The sequence below is a fragment of the Zeugodacus cucurbitae genome, chromosome 6, assembly GCF_028554725.1.
Source record: "Zeugodacus cucurbitae isolate PBARC_wt_2022May chromosome 6, idZeuCucr1.2, whole genome shotgun sequence".
In the NCBI taxonomy this organism is placed as follows: domain Eukaryota; kingdom Metazoa; phylum Arthropoda; class Insecta; order Diptera; family Tephritidae; genus Zeugodacus; species Zeugodacus cucurbitae.
Genome location: NC_071671.1, coordinates 67,681,742 through 67,701,812, shown reverse-complemented (window position 1 = coordinate 67,701,812; position 20,071 = coordinate 67,681,742). Strand labels below are relative to the sequence as shown.

The following is a 20,071-nucleotide window of genomic DNA, read 5'->3' as shown; positions in this document are numbered from 1 at the left end:
ATATCACCGCCCATGTGGAGCGGTTGATCAGCATTTCGAACATTTCAGGCAGGCCAGTAGCAATTAAGATAAGCCATGCTTATGAAGTGGCCAAATAAGCAGCATTCAGTCCAGCATGCGGTTGTGTAACGGCGGCTGCGCTTTCGTTTGTGTCCTGTCAAGCGCTGCCGGTGGTCGCGGCTCGGCTGATGTGTGTGTTTGCGTACCAACTGGTAGCAAATTGACTGATAATGGTCATTAGTAGTGCGACAAGCGAACGGACGCGACGCGGAGCGGCAATTGGCGGTACCGTATATTGTCGGTGGTTGAAATTGGTTAGACAGGTGAATGGCTGGATGCTGTGGCTTTTCAAGTATTTTGCTTGGGGTTTTCTTTTGCTTACGATATAACTATTCATTCATTACACATATTTCTTGTTATTGGTATTGTTATATAGGCAGTTGCACTTTATGCAGCAGTATGAGCGGGAAATGTCAAGCGTTAACTGGCGTGAAATGTCGCCTGACGACCCAAATATCGAGCGCACCTACATAAATAAGTGGAATCGATAGAACGCGTTACTTTCATGAACTGCCGTATATATAGCACGTGACCAGCGCGCAACAGGCATGTTTGTTATGCGCAGAAATATTTTTTGTTAACATTCTTTTGTTTTCAATTGATTGTTGTTGTTCCATTTTTTAATATAATTTGCCGCAGTCGCATTAAACGACAATTTTCCATTTTCCATTTTCCTGCCTTCATTAACTATGCAAATTTTCTGTTTCCCGTTTTTTCATGTGAAACCACTGTAAAGGAAAATTCCTGTTTGTCAGTCCTTTTTACAACGATAAACTGCAGTACGCCCACATCTGTCGACGGTTTTACTATGATCCGCACGTGGGAGCTGTACTGCTCAAATATGGATGAAACACGGAAAAAAAATTCCAAAAAAATAATAATAATTACAGTTAGATATGTTTTTATAAACTCGATTAATATTTTTTAACGAATTTGTATTAGTTAGCTCTCCAAGCATGCGAATGAACCCAGTTGGTTTTAGATCCACATATCCACAACTCATCCAATGATTTTCTGTTTTCTAACTCCGGATGGAGTTAGTGCAGAAAAATTTATTTTAAAAATATTTTTTATAAACTTGAGAACCCTTTCTTAATAACAATTTCAATATAATAATCACTCACGAGTTTGGTTTTCTTCAATTGTATCCACTTCTAACGCCTTTGGCTCCAGTGTACCCTTTATACAACTGCTCACACTACCAGCACTTCAGTGAACCTCCCACAGATGCGTTTCGTGGTTGTCAATGGCAATCGTCTTTGCTTACCTTTTTTCACCTCAATTACTTTGATTTGTCTAAAGACGCTGCTGACTTTGGTGTCTTTGAAATTTAGCCACAACGTTGTTGTGTCTTTGACATTCATACTTCACATAATTGTTGTTATTGCCTTTATATCTAATATTATTGTTGTTGTTGTCGAAATTCCCGTTGGCGTTGTTATTGCTGTAGCAGCCATTACCATTGTCGGCTGCAACTGTTGTTGCGTTGCTATTGTCATCGTATGCTCCATGAATGGCTTGTGGCATTGTTGTTGTTGCTATTAATAATGTACCACGACGACAAATTGCCATAATGAAAATGATTTCGAAATGCTTTCTTTGAAGGATGCCACATCGTAGCGGCGGTGGCAGCAGTAATTTCAACTCAATTATGTTTGTGTGTTGTTGGTGTGCGCGCAGTAGAGTTTGCTTTCTTTCCGCAGCGCTTGTTAGGCACTGGTGACAGCAGTCAAGCGTTGCAATTACTATCGAGCTGGAAGAAAAACAAGTCGCGCCTTTAAGCTCCTCATCACAGGCCGAAGTGGTATGCACTTATATTCACAATGTGTTTCAAGGAGAACAACTTTCAGTTCAGCTCAGTTAAAGGAAGTGTGAAATTATTGATGAAAATGGTTATTGCATTATGGCGGCGGCTTTCTTTGTATAAAGTTAATAATTAAAAGAAATATTTATACACTATGCTGCGCGGCATATTAAGTAGGCAATTTCGTGTTTTAGCTAGAAATTCATACTCGAGTACGTTTGTGTGTGTATTTATGTGTTTTCCTGCGTTTTTGTATCCTTATTAAACACTTGAGACCAATTGTTGACGATACTCGTGTTGCCGCGTATAGCGTTACTTGAATATCTTCATGTTTTTGTTGAGAATTCACAATATTGCAATAATAATAAAAATAACAATTTAATGTACGTACAAAAAATAACTGTAAAATATTTTATATTAATATATTATGGAAATTATGCTTAATTGTTGCCCGTTAAAACTCGTTTAAAAATCATCCTTTTAAAAATTAAAAATATTTTTGAATTTCCGTCTAGCTTATAGCCATCTGGATGAGCTGGTATTTAAAAATATCCAGGGCTTTAAAGCCACTGTGAGCTTTTAGAATCTTGTAAGATCAACCAAGACCAACCTGGTTTCCAAAGATTTATCTAACTGTAGTTAGTATTGAGTCAATTACAGAGAGTGAATTGGATCATTAGGCTTCAGTATATTTACCTAACTTTATACTGGAATAAAATTACTACCATTTAAGGGTTCTTAGAGTATGATTTCTACTGCAGAATTTTGTTAGTGATGTCTTCATTGAGAATATTTTTGAATAAAAGTACAGTGGAACTACTCTAACTCGAATCACCATAGTCCACAAAAGTAATAGAAATTCGAGTTATAGAAATTTTCACTAAAACATTAATTAAAAAAAACTGTAGAATTTAAATTTACCCACAGTTTTAGTTATTTACTTCGCAAAAGTTTTATTTAAATACGTTGAAACATGTATTCTGTAATTTTGTTTATTGCACTTTGCTATTGTTTGACTCTTGACCTCTATATCCCTTGCCTTTGTTAGATGATTTATGCAATCCATAAGTGTAATATCATATTTAATGTTCACCTCCGTACAATATAGAGGGACTTTTTTAAAATTCTACCTCGACATTTTAAATTTTGTATTTTACCCTTGTCGAAAAGTTCGATTTATGGAAGCAAATTTGTATGAAGTTTGAACTATTGCCAAGTGCGAGTTATGGAAGTTCCACTATATTTAAGAGAAACTAATAGCGTTTTATTTGCTCGATGAAAATGTTGCTTCGTTTCATGGCAACATCATATAAATGATTCCCTATTATGATGGGTAAGTCTCACGTTCTGAGAAGGGTAAAAAATGTGGCACTTTTTTTTTGTAAAAGTCAGAGGTCATAGGTGCGTTCCCGAGGCTCACAGAAACCATCTTTAGCCACAACGCCCTTCTCCATGGGGGCATGGGCGCAGACCATTTTTGCGGATTGTGGCTAGACGTTCATACACAGGAGTGAACGCTAGAACTCGATCGCTCTCCCACTACAAATCCAATTCCAAATTTGGACTCCTTTATATGGCTGGTGTAGCAATTTTCAAAAGGACCCACCTTCTTCCGTCCTTGCCCCGTCTATCGAACTTCTTGAATGACGATCATGTTTATTTATTTGGTGAGTCCCAAACACAACCACGGAAGTCGTGTGCTACTTGCATATGGAAAATTGTTCCTCTCCACTCCCAATTGAATGGTAGTCAACAACTTTGCTCACTTTCGCAAACTCCAGATGAACTCCAGAAAATGTCCTATTTAGAAGACGTTTTTAACTATATTAACACCCATTTGACCACACAATACAGTAAAGCAGATTATTCTTAATTCATCTCGTTTACTAAGGATTGGATGATTTGAGGACTATACGTAGGATTAAGAAGTAAAAAACGTTTAAGAGATATCTTTAATTTCGACACTCCTGGCCGTCGGAAAAGTCGAACACATTGAAAAGCAGTTGTATATGTACCCACTTCGCTAAATGCCGACAACTTAAAAGCATTTTGAAGTAGTCAGTGTTTAGCAAGAAACAAGAACGAGGAGGATTGTTTTAACAAGTCCCAGTAAAAAAATAAGTTGAAAGAAAAAAGGAAGGCGCACGAAGTCGGCAAGCTCTTAAACGCATCCACAGGCGAAGGTTCTGTGAGAATAATTCAATACGAAGAAGAATAAGCAAATGGAACGCAAAAGAGTGGCGACTTGTGATCAATGCAGCAGCGGCAACGGCGGCGGTGCAACTTTTATTTGTCGGTTGCAATAAAATTGCCGCTTAAAATGATTACAAGCAAGCGAAGGCTGAAAAAAAATAATTACACGATTAGTAAACACGAATGAAACGACAGAAAAAGTATGAAAAATTAAGCACAAGAAAACACAACAACAACAAAAACTACAAAAGCAAACGAACAGTGGCAGCCGCAAATGAGAAGCGCCAAACAAATGGCCGGCCAGCGCACAGATGCAATCGCAAATTGAGCGGCAAATAAAATTCAAGAAGCGAGTGCGTGCAGCAAGTTGCATGTCGTTGTTGTTGTTTCGACTCTTTTCTTCTTCTTATTCTAAATTATTTGCTTTATTGTGATAATTGTTGTGTGCATGCGTTTTACCGTTGTTTCTTTTTTTTTTGCGATGTTATTCTCGATGTATCGCTTTATTCCGCGTATCGATGGCTAATGATAAGCAAAAGCGGCAATCGCTGCTCGTTCATATAAAAACTGACTTTATTATTACGCCGTGCCATCTTCTTTTTCACAAACACACTCATGCACACCTGTAACCACAACCCCGCGTCTTGCGTGGCGCATCATCAAGTGCTTTGCCGTACTGTGCAGCATCCTGCCGCCATGCGAACAAGTAGATCCTGCGTCGCCACCTCAAGCCGCCCCTCATTTCGCTTTTCCCGCAACTCCGCCGCCTGTGCGTCCTGCTACGACATTTTGTGCTTAAGGTATTTTCTTAGTAGTTTATAAAAACATAAAAGCTACAATGCCAAAAACAAGCACAAGCACAACAACAACAACGCAAATAATAAACAATGTGCCAACAACAAATATATGCGGGGCGAAAAAACTTGGTAAAAAATTGAAGAAGCCGAAACTGCGGTCGTTCGACGGCGTACAACAAACAGAGCGCTAACAACAACAGCAGCGGCTACAACAACAAAAATATTGGCAGTGAAACAAAAACGGTGGCATCTGCGGAATGTGAAAAGTTCGTTCCCATGACTGCAGGCGTTCAAAGAGAGATACCGAAAACGAAACGAGAATTCTACTGGCGGCTGACGCGCGGAATCGCGGATTCGCGCACTCCAAGTCACAGCGACCGCTGGGTAGGAGAATGCACACATACATGCGTACAGATATTGGTTGCTTTGCCTTAACCTTCCGACTTCTTGGGCACTTGCAGGTTGCTGTATTTTTGCTAGCTTTTTGTGTTGTTGTTATTCTTCGTGTTTTTGTTGGTGCATTTGTGGAAAGAACTTCGTGTTTCTCGCTTCGCAGTAGCTTTTCTCAACCTTCTGCTTCAATCGCCAAAGATCAGTAGATCATATAGATGTAAAAGTACTAAAAACAGTGTTTCCAACTGCTTTCTACGTAAAAGTTATATTCCGCTCTCATATCGATCTTCACACTTTAGTTACATTTCCAGAGAATGTATCGTTGATCATGCTATATCCCAAATTAATATCTTTCGAGTTTATTTGTTCCTTTCTCGTAAAGCTCATGAATAAGAAATGTCTGAAGCTTTCACGAACGGCTTCCGCCATTTTGTAAGAAGCTACCGATCACTTGTAGATGAAATATTACTTAAATATAAATAAGATTTTTGGTATTAATCCCACTTGGTTGATGATACCAAAAACAAAAGAAAAATCTAGAGCTTGGATTTTCCAGGATGGGACCGCAAGACGGTTATAGAAATTTTCATCTGAAAAAAACTCCACATTTTTAACTTGTTTTAAAACACATTGACATTAAAGTTTGGGTTCCGAAAGCTTTCTTTTGATAGTAAGACTGTTTTTCGTGGTAAGAATATATTTGCACAGATACTCATATCAAAGGTAATTCCAGGTAATTCCAGAATAGTATAAGTTTTTCCAATTTCCTGAACTTTCCAAAACCCAAAAATTATAATAAATCAGATCTCTCCACTCGTATGCTACTAAATTAACGGGGCTGTTCTCGTAGTATCTCGAAATATAATCGATCAATATGGCACATATGTAGACATTCGGATCCTTTGTAGTCGTCGTGGCCTTTTTGCAGCATTATTTTTTATCAGCACCTCACAATTGTTGCTCGCAATGTCTGTTGTTGCACGAAATCACCGCCATTCTTGCAATGCACCGCAACACTCGTACCGGTGTGTGTGCGCATGAGCTTTTGGTGTCGGTGCAGCAAATCAGCGAACATCAATGTATGTATGTGTTGTTGTTGTTATTACTGCAGCCTTTAGGCTCCGTCTTTTGTCCGTTTGCCGCAAGCAAGCACATATTGAAACATTTTCGGATCTGCTGCAGATAAAACAGCAATTCGCGATGCTCGTCGTCGATTTGCGCTTTGCGACTACGCATCCCATACCGACGACGGCATACGAGCCGACGACTACAGGACATACGCATATTTCGGAATGTTGCCATAACTTCGCCAGTTGGTAACGACGACTGCACTTTGTGATTCTTCTTATTTTCTTTTTTTTTTGGTTAATTTTTGTTCTTGTACACGACTGTTCTTTGCTTGACTCCTTTTTGGCTTGTTTTTTGCTCTTGTCACATTCAATATCTACATTTATCGTGTGTGATTGTTATTGTAACTGCATTTATATGTTATTGTTGTTGTTGTTCTTGCTGTTGTTGCGCTGATAAGGTATTACGTGCGAGTAGTTGCTTCTAGTTCGACGCATATTTGTGTCGTTTGCCCACTGCAAGGGCTGGGCCTTAAAAGGTTCGTGAGGTCAGTAGTAAATTGAATTGAATTGCATTGAAATTGGTTGGTAAAGTGTTCAATTAACAAAACATAACAAGTTAAAAGGATAAGCAACTACCGACACTTAAACTCATATGCGCATGCGCATGTGCGCATACCGCAAGTTGTTGTCCAACAGCGAATAAAATAATTTGATGGCCAAGGAGAATTCGTTTCCCACGCTCGCGAACACAAATATTTGGGTTAATGTCTAAGGCAGTCGAGAAATCTGTGTTGAACTTTGCCACACTATTGTTGTATTCGAAGTATTTGCTAAATGGCGAGGATAACTAAGATTTTTTATATTAATAACAACATTTTTAATGAAAAGTTCCTTCAATTTGGTAGTGAAAATTGTTTTGAAAATAAGAGAGGTTAATATATGCTAAAGTGTGTCAAGAAGCATCCAAAAGTAGTTAGGTCAGTCTATAATTTTCCGAAGATCGAGCTTTTTGTTTTCTTTATCCGAGCATGTTTTATGTATATATAGAAGATCTAATTTTTTTATTGTGTTTCAGAGAGTACGAGTTCCTAGAATCCTGCCCGTCCTTCAATGACTTAATGATTTCGAAGATTGACCCAGTAGTCGCCATTTTATAACAATAAAATAATGAGTTTAATAAACCATTCTCATTCAATATGTGATACTCCCAGAATAAATTCCTACAAATGGTTCAAAGTTAAGCCACATTTGAGGACTCTAAACTGACATTGGCTCTTCAAAATAAACATGTTGAAAGTTTTAAAATAAACATTTTGTCTAAATATGATCCAGGTCTGTAGTCGAGTTCTGTTTAACTGATCCCGTGAGATAATGATATCAGTTCAGCGATTATTTGGCCATAACACGTCCAATCCTCAAAACCATCTAAAGTCAAAACACCAGAAAATATAAAATTCACATGAAACCCATCTATTCGGCTCCATGAAAAATAAATCGGTCCTAAACTAAAATATCAAATATTTATTAGCTGAATTATAGCATGACTTCATGACACCATAGATCCTTCCAAATTGAGTAACAAGAGGTTCTCTTGGAATAACTAAGATTAGAGGAACTTACAGTGGTGGCTGATAATTAACTAGAAAGAACGGAAAACTAGCCTACAAACCTTGTTAGTTAGTTTTTAAACTAAATAGAAGCTATCTATATCCTTCTACATGTAAAACTCAATATTCTCTTTTATACTCCTTTATATATCAGTTGTGAACAAAGAAATTGAAAATAAATCAACCAACTTACCAACTTATTAAACTCAAGAAACTACAGAGCAAAAAAACCTCAGCAAAAAGCGCCAAATGTTGAAATACCAAACATGAAATATTTCGAAATTAATTTCAGCGCTGCTTATCGCTTGAACGGCGGGTCTTAAATTGTCGCCGCCGCCAATCTGCAACAAGCAATCCGCCGCGTTTGCCGCTCATCAGTTGGTTAGAGTGCACAGCGTAGTTGCGACGACCGGATATTCGAGCGAACGTGCGGATGGAGCATTTAAGATTCTTCCGATTGGTCATTATTGCGGCAAGGCATTTAATGCAACAACAACAACACACAGCAACAACCTGTCGCTGCCCGTCAACCATCATCGCGCACATCGTCACTTGTGCGCCTTCGTGTGGCGCGTCGTTTCGCAGCCGCGGTCATTTGATTGATCTACTCTTGACAATGGCACGGAAGATGATGGACGTATGACTGATACGCGTACACTCGCGCCGCGGCTGAAGCTGCAGTCGTTTAGTGCGGCAACAGCAAGATGGTCATTCCTTTCGCCAATAGCAGTTGCGAGGAGGAAAAAAACAGCTGCGAAGCTTAGAAAAGCGCTGAGTTACTCGACTGAGTTCATTCAGTTGTGGTCTCTTGCAGCCATTGCCTGGATTTGCTGATATTATCATCGTTGTTGCTGTTGTTGTCGGCATAGTTTTTTTGCCATTTGGCAGCAGATGCATTCGCAGAAGTGCAGCGCGTACTAAGTACATTTGAACTCTAAGAAAGCCGCAATCCACAAGATGGCTGGCTGGCCGATCGCGGTTTGGTTCTCAAGGCTGATCAGATTCTTCGTTTTGTTTTTGTAAGTATTTCAGGTGCTTAATTTGTGCGCACTCAACAATGGCCGACTTACGAGTGCTCACAGCACTGGCGGCGTTCACGTTTGATCTTCACGGCACTGTGAGACAGACAAATAATTGTAAAAAGTTATAATTAAAATAGAAAGAGTAACAGGCAAGGTTGCAAAAATTGCATGCAAAAGCCGCCGGATCGAGTTGTGGCACTTAGAAGAGTGTACTTATCGCACATATATTCAATGAAATTATAGCTGAACTTTTTTTTTCAATTTTAGAAAGCTCTTTTTAACTCTTTCGACTTTTGAATACATTAGTGTTATTACTTGGGTTTTAAACTCGTTGTTTCTTGTTCAGTGTATTCCTCATCTGACACTATAAACTTGGAGTTTCATCATTAAACAAAGTCTCACAGAAGAAACATGACTTTTATTAACCAGACCAATTTAACCTTTGAACTTTGCTGCCTTAAAAGCTTCCTGAAACTATAATCTAACCAAAAATTTGAAATTTTTCGTGCTTCGATAGACGAAACCAAAATGTCAATGCCCAGAACGTGTGCGAAGAGAGGGTTCTACTTAATTGTCAGATTTATTTAGAAAGACTATAAATAAAAGGAGTGTTCGAAAAATAATAGAATTGAGGAAAATTTATTGCAGAGTAAGAAATGAAAATTTAAAATTTCAAGGGTTTGTAGAGTCCAATAGTCAAAATTTTGTTATCATATTGATAACCTTGATGTGCGATACAATTTAAGGCTGAGTTTGGCGATTTTCCGTTGTTAAAAGCTCACACTGTGTTGCTTGTTCGTGTATACTTGGCCGAAAACAATACTCTAACGTTGCCTTTTTGCTATTTCTAAAAATAAAGAGAACCTTAAAGAACCGTCGTTTTACAACCTTCCAAAAATGTTTTGATGGAGCCAAATTCTATCACAAAAATAGCGTTGGAGACATGGTGGAAGCACTGGCATAAGTGCATAACAGCGAATAGGGACAATATTAATATTAGTCCGTTTTTTTTTTTTTTAATTTTGCTATATGTCACTTATTTATGAGGCCAAAGGATATCCCAAAAATCGAGTTTGAGAAGAGTTGCATAGTATCGATTGGGAACTATTTTAAATAACTATTTTAATGTATATAAATGAATTTTTTTTTTCAAAAACCGGAAATTCCCGTTAGTTATTGAGCACACTTCGTACGTTTGCCAATATAACCTAAATTTTTGAACAAATAAAATGTTAAATAAAAATTTTGAATTTCGTAAAAGTTATAAAAATGTTAATTTTGTTTTTTTTTTTTTTTTTGTAATACAAATTTATTTCTATTTCTCAAACTTTTAATATTTATATCCACTACTTTGACAATAACAAATGTTGTCAGGCATTGTAAAACTAACATCTCCATTAAATTATAACTAACCAATTAATAATACGCTTATGAGCATGCTAATAAATGCATAATGCAAGGCGATATAATCAATATCGAGCTTCTGTAGCATAATAAACCTAACTATATTTTAATTTCATATGTAAATTTTAGTTTTAACTTCCATTTTACAAGCATTCAGCGCTAAATGATGCAGATAACCACTGGATAAAAATACAAAATGCCTGAAAGTAAATTTATCACTTTGCCCTTGCATTTTATCGACGACAACCCCTTTACCGCTACACAAATAAATAAATAACTAAAAAAATATTAATGATTAAATACCGCTGGCGTTGAGGAGCAACCAGCACGAATGGGCAACAACATTTTAATTAGCGCTGACATGTCGTTTTATGTGTTGTAAATATGTGTAATTAAATGTGTATGTGCGCATCGCAGCAGTCGAGTGAGAAACGAAGATTAAGGCACAGGAGTGGTCAACTAACGCTTGCATTGAAACCACAACCAAAATGCAGCGCAGCACTAAATCATATTGGCCAAGCATTTAAGCCAACCAAACTGCATATTAGATGCGTTCGAATGATAAGTCAATGGGAAAATATCAAATTTATTTGAGTGGCAAACGTATTGTACTGCCGTACGAAAGCAAGGGTTTGCAAGGATACAAGAGGACAATAATGCTTTTAGGGCGCATCCACTTGCAAACGCTACGGTGTTGGCGTTGGCAGCGTTGTTGGCACCTGGTTACAAACAGCGATGGTATCCTAAACTATTAATTTTCACTACACGCCCCAAACAGCGTACGGCGTTGACCATGTCAACACTTTAACTCTTCTGTTTTCTGCTCGCTATGCTTTTGCATGCTAATATATACGGTTATATATACTTAGGTGTGTGTGTGTGTTGGTCAGTGCATCTTTTTGGTAATAAAAATTCCAGACGCTGCTTATCGTGATCGTCCCTTTTAAAACTGTCAGCATATACAAGTCAATGGGCAGGACACTTCGTGCGCAAAGGACATCAGGTCCTTGTATATATATATGTGTGTTTGAGTGTGTGTGCGGCTGTTAAGAAATGAAAATTCAGCTTAATGAAAAGACCATAAAACAAAGGCGAAATTAAGTTGGTGGACCCAAAGGAATGTTTATTATTTAGACAAAGCATTAAAAGTGTGTGGGGAGAATTTAGATATACGCTTGTGTGTGTGCGAAATGTAAAGTGAACGGGTTAAAGCGAACGAAACTTCTGCACTTGAGTAAGTTAAAAACTTACTCCTTTTAGTTGTTTGAAGCACCGTTGAAGTACGCTTTTATTTGATTGTGACGAAGAAAGGGTTGCAGGTGAGCGTATCACGTCTCAGGTGTGCGAGAGAAGAAGCAGCAGTAGTTGATATACCTCTATGAAGTATGCATAAGAAACAGGAATTTATTTAAAACCCTTTTTATTTATTTAACATTAATATTATTTATTTTAATATAAAGTGATCAAAGCAAGCTTCGTGTTCACAAAAATTCAAAACTTCTACTTTTGATACTTCAAAAGATTTAGTTGCACTAAATGCCAAACGCACTTTACGCTTTAAAATACAAAACCCGCATGTATTTTCTTCTTCTTTTCTTTCAACAGATATTCTCCTAAAGTATTTAAATCTAAACAAGCTTTAAACCTCTTTAAAGCATCGCTCACTGGCAGTAAGCCAGTCAACCGTTCTGGAATGAAAGTGAAATTAAATAATTTGTCTTTTTAATTTTGCAATAAATTCTCAAGTGTCTCTCATTCCATACTATGTAACACCAACTCCCTCAGCACAACACTCATTACCACCCTCCCTGCTTGGCTTTACTGCCAGACTCGCATTAGATTTCTTTTATAATCTTTCATTCAGTTGAGTATGGTTCACAGAGCAGTAATATCATCTCTGACATTGTTGGAACAGTGCTTGTAGTCATCAGTGTGTCAGCAATAAACACACGCTTCCGTGTACTATTATCACCATCATCAACATGGATGTAGAATAGTAATAATAGCTGAAACCAGAAGCGTGCCAAAATCACTTGGCAACGCGGCACAGTGGGGAGTAGTTAATAAATTTTTAAATAGTTTTTTGTTGATGTTGCCAGTGTTATATTTATTAGGAAGAGTCTAATTCTTGTATAATTTGGGATCTATACGCTTCTATTCGTAGTCTCCACCTCATTTTGTTTAACATATTGACGGTCTACAAGTTTTAAGCCAAGGATGGCTTCAGAAAAGTAAATTTTTAGTAAGAATTTCATATCGATGGCGTCAGTAAGTTGTGCTTCTCGAAATCTTTATCGTTTTTTAGAAAAAACCTCCATTGATAACTACAATGTCCGGTCCATAAGGTCCTGTAGATCATTTTCCAACAATTAGGCGACCGTTCTTTGTATAAGTATTGAATGCATCTCCTTAGAAATAGACCAGATAGTGATGGGAAAAGTATTTTTGTAATAAGCGAACTGTTTTCTGAAATTCTAGTTCAATCGAGCTTGGAGACTCCACGTTTGTGAAAGATATATGTATAAGTATTTCAAGATTCCTCTTCCTTATGTAAATAATGTAATTACATACAAGATGAAGCATTTGGATCAAAAACAGTTACTAACGTATTTTCCACAATGCTAGGACTGGACAATATTTCATAGTTTTAAGCCACTGTGCCCACACCAATATTTCACTCATACCAGATAAACTCATATATTAGTCCGCCGCTACACACCACAAAAGCACTACGTAGCATATTGAATGTATGAATAGGCAAATATCTACGAGTATAAACGGACGGACGGACGGCCGAATAAGGGTGCTGCGATGTATGGCACTTGTGTGACCCCAAGCAATCATGAATGCGAAATACAAATTAAAGATGATATGGCAATCAGCAATAAGCACTTTTATTAAATTCAACAAACACCCGAAACCTTGCGGAAAACACAACAATAACACACCAACAACAAGAAGAGCGTTAAACTTCTATCATTTGTCTTCCTGTTTGTGTGTCCGTGCGCCGAACACCCGGACAAGTGTGTAGATGCACCCGCGAAATCCCTACACCCTCTTTTCAGACAATATAAAAGCACTTCAATGACACTCGCCCATAATCATTTACAAACAAATTTCATCACTAACCCGCCAATATCAGTCCATTTGTACTCGTATATTCCTGTTTTTTTTTTTTTAATATCCTCGTGCCATTTCATTGTTCCTCGTTTAATGTGCATATTGCTGTCGCGTGGAAGCGTTTAAATCGTGCAGAAGACCGTTAATCCTTGTGTTGAAAATCGTATTGTTGGCAAATTACTATCATCCCCGCCGCGCTGCCTCGTCCTTGTAGCAATTCTTGTGCTTTAACGTGGCACAGCCTTTGAAGCCGTACGTTAACAAATGAAAGGGTGTCAGCTTAGCTGACTTTTGATATTACCAAGGATATTATTTACAGCACAACATATTAGAATGCCAAAAAATGTCAAATGATTTTTCAGAATGAATGAGCGAATGAATGAAATGAAGTGGAGCGTACACTGGAAACAAGAAAGACAACAAAATTCTAAGTATAAAACCAGGATTATTTAAAAAAAGCCTTAAAATTTTCTACATAAATATTTCTTCATAACCCACCAAGACTGGCCTTCACATATGGCCCTCATAATTCCTGATATCAGTCTTGTCAAAGGACTGATGATTAATGCGGACCAAACGGCCCCAACTGGACCATACCCGTTAAAAGCTACAAAGAACGCCGGATCAACTTTCAACTTTCTAAAACCGTATTCACTTAGTGTGAGATGTCTTCTAAAAGGGATAAGCCCCTTCCAAAGTATGAACTTTAAACGTCTTCTTGTGGCGATTACGGAAAGAGAGAGTTTTTTCCGGTCTATGCTATTTACTTTACCAGTTATTGTTCTATTCACCGCTCTCCAAAGGTTATCGAATCAAATCAGCTTTCCTATCGAACAAAGTCCAACAAAGACTAGTTTATGAATTATCATCAAATTTTCTTCTTGTCGCATACTATATAACCTCAAAATCCACTCAGTGTACCAGAATCTTGTACGAATGTCCGCTTCAATTGTTATGCCAATGTCTTTTACCACTTTTACTTCGATTTGCTGCGTACCAAACTTTCTCGACCGACCCTTGATTGTTGTAAGTAGTTGTAATTATTGTTGTTGTTGTACGCAATGCGAGATTTGGCAATGAGGAGCAGTGGAGAAATGAAAAATGACAATTGTAAATAGTCACGACCGAAACAATGCGCAGCGATTACCCAATACAGTCATACCGCTTGCCATTCAAGGATCTGAAGATTGAGCGACAGCGTGACTGAGCGACAATGCGCATTGTGCGAGGTCACCTCATCTTCCGCCGCATTGGCAGCCGCTGAAAGCTGTCGAAGAGGGTAGTTGCCGAAAGTTGGCTTTTGGTTGATGTGGGCGGCTGGTCGTCGGCGGGCGCAAGCAATTTCGCATGCTACGGGTCCTGCATGTAAGTGACGTGGGAAGGGGAGAGGATGTGAAATGAATGAAATGTGAAATTAAATGATAAAAGATGCTCTAATGCGGCGACGACTGCACATACAAACAACAACATATGTATGAAGAGCGATGCGGGCGGGGGTTGAATGTGTGTGGACGCGTGTGTGTTGGCGCTGGGTGAGGGGTTGCAGCGTCTGCATGGACCGTGCCAAAGGTCGACGAGCACCTGTTTTATTAAAAAGCAAATAAACGACGACGAGTGTCTGCGAAACGGCATGGAGAGCGTACGCCGCCAACTGAGGGCGATGCTTCGTACAAGGACATTGAGCTGCAATTGATGTTAGCCGAGGGAGAGTGGGCTGTCAAGTGGTGGTCGGTCGTATAGCATAATAATTGTGCATATTTGGCTTTTTAATAAAACCTAATCGTCATGGCATCGCTTCATCGACACGCAGCGACCGGGTGTGTTTGGCGAGCAGCGTCAGCAGTGAGGAGTGAGATGGCAGTGAGTGTAAGGGGGTGTGGTCGGGCGGCTATATGTGCACGTACATATGTAATTATGGGCAATGAAATTTAATTAAATTTCTAAACACTTGATATTGCTATGTACATATGTACATACATATATGAAGGATAATTATGGACATACTCGTGAGTATGTGCTTTAACGCACACCTGTAAGCTTTTGATATATGTATGTATGTATGTGAATGTAAAAATGCATTCAAATCAAATATATTTATGCTTTTGAGTCATGTAAATCTTGGTGGACTCAATTCAAAATTTATGGGGTGAACGAACACGTGCTTTTTTATTTTGTATCACTTTTATATGATAAAATTGTTTTTATTTCAGATTTTAATTTAAAAAGTTTATTTTATACAATAGAGTTAAACTAACGGTAACTTAAAAATTTTAATAATTCTCGTTATCTTTTCTCATTTGAGGTTGTGTGCATTCAAATTGAAATAAATAATAATAATCCAAATAAAACGATTACAAGTGAACTTATCGAAAAAGATATTCAAAATGCCAATCAATAAACACAGCCAAATTTACAGCCAGGACAACAACCCGCAGAGTTGCTTTCCAGTTTCAACTCGATTTGTATTCTATTAAAAATTAATGTTCAAAAATAATATTTTTCAATTGTATGGTAAATCGATCTAAATCAGCGCTTTAGTCGATCATTAATTAACTGTGCGAAGGTCTACAACTTTGCTTCCGCCGTTTTCCAATAGATGTTCGATTGAATCGATTTTTTTTTATATCGATCTTGAACATTTGTGTCAACATTAACCCAACAAAATATTTGTAGAGATCTGTTTGCATCCCAAACTTATTCTCAACTGAAAATGTCACTTTTTGAGCCGAATTCTCGACATTTGCCGGAAATTTTACTTTTATTTTTTAATTCCAAGAAAATGCGGCTGAGGCTCATCGACATTTGTAACCGTTTATGTACAAAAAAATTAAATTTACAAAAAAAACGGCGGAAGCAAAGTTATAATATGCAAAAAAAGTTCTTTCTTCAATAGAGTTGATCGACGTTGAGATATGCAAGCAATATAACATTTCATAAAATATTCTAAAAAATTTGTGGTTTTTCATTGAATGATTTGAATTGAATGTGATTGGGTTGCCTCTTAAAAATATTTAAACTGTAATTCATATTAAATCACTTATGTTTGAAAGCCTACAATATAGATGGGTATTCATTTATCTTATTATTCGACTAATACCCTAACTATTTGTATAATCAAAATCATTTGAGGCTTCAGATAAAATTTTATAAGCATGTAATTTTTGAACATAAGTAGGCAATTTTTAGGCCAAGAACTATTTTTTACCAATTTTCATAACTTTAAGGTCAGCGCACGATATCTAATCAAATCAAACGCAAAAAAATTTAATAATTTTTTAAGAAGGCCTTAGATATTACATTTCTGTTCACGTCCATGTGTACTCACTTATGTATATATAATATTATTACTAGTTAATACTATTAATATTCACTTATACGGAGTGAAGTTATTCAATAGGAATTACCAGGATGGATTATAAGTAGATTTGTATGTACTTACATATATGAATCAAAGAATTTTTCAGCAATTATTACAAAATATTAACATTAGATTAGTAACAACATATTTATAAGATTTTTGGAGATTTACTAAATAAATATTTTTTTCATATTGACATAATTTTATTATATTGTCTTAGAAGTTACTTCATCATGGATTATCTAAAGATTTTATAATCGGGTTGTGAAATAAATTGAACTTTGGATTCCACTAATAAATGTTAGAAAAATGCAAATCATGCAATTTAAAGGGAGTAAATCTTTGCTACGTTCAAACTAATGTTTAATGAGGACTAGGAAGTTAGTGTATATAAGGATGTCGAATTTCTTAAAAATATAAAATTATATGATTTTAATATTGTTCTCAATATAATTACAACAATAAAAAAAAAAAAACAATAAAAAACATTTAAATACTATTGGATTTTTCAACAGCAAATATGCATGACGCAGCGGTCACTTGTGTGTGTTTGTGTGCACGTGATATTTGTTCACAACCATATCAGAAAATATATGTACATATGTCATAATTACAACAACTCCAACGGGTTTTTATATCTCGAATATTATACCTATATACCTACAAGCATAAACTATAAAAATTGATAAGTTATTATGATAACCGAAACGATAATTGCTCTTGGAAAAGAGTAGAAGTATGAAGAGCATAACTAATACAATATTGATCACTGAAAATTTGAGAGAACGCTATCGGCATTACTCGCATGCACAAAAAATAATCTTATCACTGTACTTCAAACAATCGCCAGCCGGTGAACAAGTCCTTCATAAGCAAGTTAACAGGTGTAGTATTCAATTAGTCGTTAGTAATACGTCAATAGTCACATAGCGGTATTCGGTAATCAAAACGAAAAAAATATGGAAAATATAGTGTTGTACGCAATTGGCGGAAGTGCACCGAGTCGCGCCGTTTTGCTTACTTTGAAAGCGCTAAATGTGCCCTTCGAATACAAAATGTTAAATTTATTGGCTGGTGAGAATCGTACACCCGAATATCTCGCGATTAATCCACATGGCACAGTACCAACATTGGTTGACAATGGAGAGATATTCACCGATTCTCATGCAATCACCACATATTTGGTTGACAAATACGGTTCTGACGACTCACTCTATCCCAAGGATCTGGTACAGCGCGCCAAAGTCAACCAATTCTTGTTCTATGAAGCCACCGTGGTTTTCGATCGCACGTTCATTCATATAAGCAAAGCTGTCTTCAATAATAATAATGTGATTCCATGGGCCAAAATTGATGCTATCTATAAGGTGTACGATAGTCTGGAGGGTTTCCTAAAAGTGCATCCATATGTGACTGGCGAACAACTAACGGTTGCCGATTTTTCACTCGTCGCCACCATAACCACCTTATTCACTTATGCTGAACTCGATGCGGGTAAATATCCGAAAATTGCCGAATGGGTTAAGCGATTGGAGGCGTTGCCTTACTATGCCGAAGCCAACGGTGTTGGATTGCAGCAATATAAAGATATTGTAAAATCAATTGGTTTTAGAATTTTACGTTAATTAAAAGTAAGAATTTTGCTTAATAAGTAAAAAGTGTCTTTTATTTTTATTGGAAGATAGTTAAAGATAGCACGAACTATCAAAATTGATAACTGGCTACGATAACTTAAATGCAAGAGGTAAGGAGAAATGTGATTAATATCACTTAAAAAAAAAATTTGATTACAGAGAATTAGTGAGAATCTATCGGCACGCACGCACAAAATAATCTTATCATTAAACTTCAAACTATCGGTTACCGGCCAAAAAGTCCTTCATAAGCAACTTTACAGGTGTAGAATTCAATTAGTCGTTAGTACAACGTCAACAGGCACATAACGGTTTTCGGCAGTCAAAAAAAGAATAAATTATGGAAAAAACAGTTTTGTACGCAATTGGCGGTAGCCCACCCAGTCGCGCCGTTTTGCTTACTTTGAAAGCGTTAAATGTACCCTTCGAATACAAGGTCATAAATGTATTGGCTGGTGAACATCGAAAACCGGAATATCTCGCCATTAATCCACATGGCACAGTACCAACATTGGTTGATGATGGGGAGATAATCACCGATTCTCACGCTATCACCACATATTTGGTTGACAAATACGGCACTGACGACTCACTCTATCCCAAGGATCTGGTACAGCGCGCCAAGGTTAACCAATTTTTATTCTATGAAGCCACCGTGGTTTTCGATCGTACGTTCCTTCATATGAGCAGAGGTGTTTTCAATAATAGCAATGTAATTCCATATGCCAAAATCGATGCCATCTATAAGGTGTACGCTAGTCTGGAGGGTTTCCTGAAAGAGCATCCATATGTGGCTGGTGATCAGCTAACGGTTGCTGATTTTTCACTCATCGCCATCATAACGACCTTATTCACTTATGCTGAACTCGATGCGGGTAAATATCCCAAACTTGTCGAATGGGTCAAGCGACTGGAAGCGCTACCCTATTATGCCGAAGCGAACGGTGTTGGTTTGCAGCAATATCAAAATTATGTGAAATCTATTGGTTTTAGGATTTTGCGTTAAATAAAAGTTAGCAAATTGTTTAATAAATAAAGAGTGTCTTTAATTTGTATATAAAGACAGTTCTGATCAGTACTCGCTAGCCTTTATAAAATGTGGGTCAGAACAAAACATTTTTAGGTTCTATGAAATTTGAGTCGCGGTCTTCGATAAGATATGTACTTATGTATATGTATGTAGTTCATTATCTACTCTACAATAATTTAACAAACTAATTTATTACATTTTTTTGTTTTTGACGGAAATGCCCAAAATCAAGTGTTTTTACGATTTTATTACCAAGGCGAAATATGGATTTAAACACTGCCTGGTTTATCTAATCTATGTACGAGTATGTAATAGCAATTTTGAAAGTCATTCGAGTGTATCTTTTTTTTTAATATTCATGAAAAGGTGTATGCCTGTGTAAACATATGTTTGTATATATGTATGTATGTATGTATATATGTATATAATAGAATACTTTTACTTGAATTTATTGGTCGAATAACTGAATGCTGAATGCTTTTTCAAAACGTTTGATCGTATCACAATTCACTTGAAGCACTCGCTGATTTGGGCCCCTTCGATTTTTGCTTTGCCTCTGTGATGAATAATACATATAAA

General features: G+C 37.0%; 2 protein-coding genes and 1 long non-coding RNA gene across 4 annotated transcripts in view; 2 read left to right on the top strand and 1 right to left on the bottom strand.

The window, feature by feature from the left end:
• Nucleotides 1-20,071, bottom strand: part of LOC114803988 (uncharacterized) — a 41,205-nt gene that overhangs the window by 18,780 nt on the left and 2,354 nt on the right. The window contains exons 2-3 of one of the 2 annotated variants that reach the window (XR_003752295.2): nt 19,935-20,048; nt 1,156-1,813 (exon numbers count right to left, since the gene is read on the bottom strand). This is a non-coding gene — a long non-coding RNA (uncharacterized LOC114803988). Of the gene's footprint in view, nt 1-1,155; nt 1,814-19,934; nt 20,049-20,071 lie in introns of those variants that run through there. The other variant, XR_003752296.2, reaches the window with a different exon arrangement.
• On the top strand, nt 17,689-18,486 carry LOC105212129 (glutathione S-transferase 1-like). Its single transcript, XM_011183917.2, has one exon. The coding sequence runs from the start codon at nt 17,788-17,790 to the stop codon at nt 18,451-18,453; it is 666 nt and encodes a 221-aa protein (XP_011182219.1). The 5' UTR covers nt 17,689-17,787; the 3' UTR covers nt 18,454-18,486.
• On the top strand, nt 18,736-19,499 carry LOC105212128 (glutathione S-transferase 1). Its single transcript, XM_011183916.3, has one exon. The coding sequence runs from the start codon at nt 18,803-18,805 to the stop codon at nt 19,466-19,468; it is 666 nt and encodes a 221-aa protein (XP_011182218.1). The 5' UTR covers nt 18,736-18,802; the 3' UTR covers nt 19,469-19,499.

Bases quoted from the DNA above. Each gene is read 5' to 3' on its own strand.
- LOC105212128 (XM_011183916.3), top strand. From the start codon at position 18,803: ATGGAAAAAACAGTTTTGTACGCAATTGGCGGTAGCCCACCCAGTCGC.
- LOC105212129 (XM_011183917.2), top strand. From the start codon at position 17,788: ATGGAAAATATAGTGTTGTACGCAATTGGCGGAAGTGCACCGAGTCGC.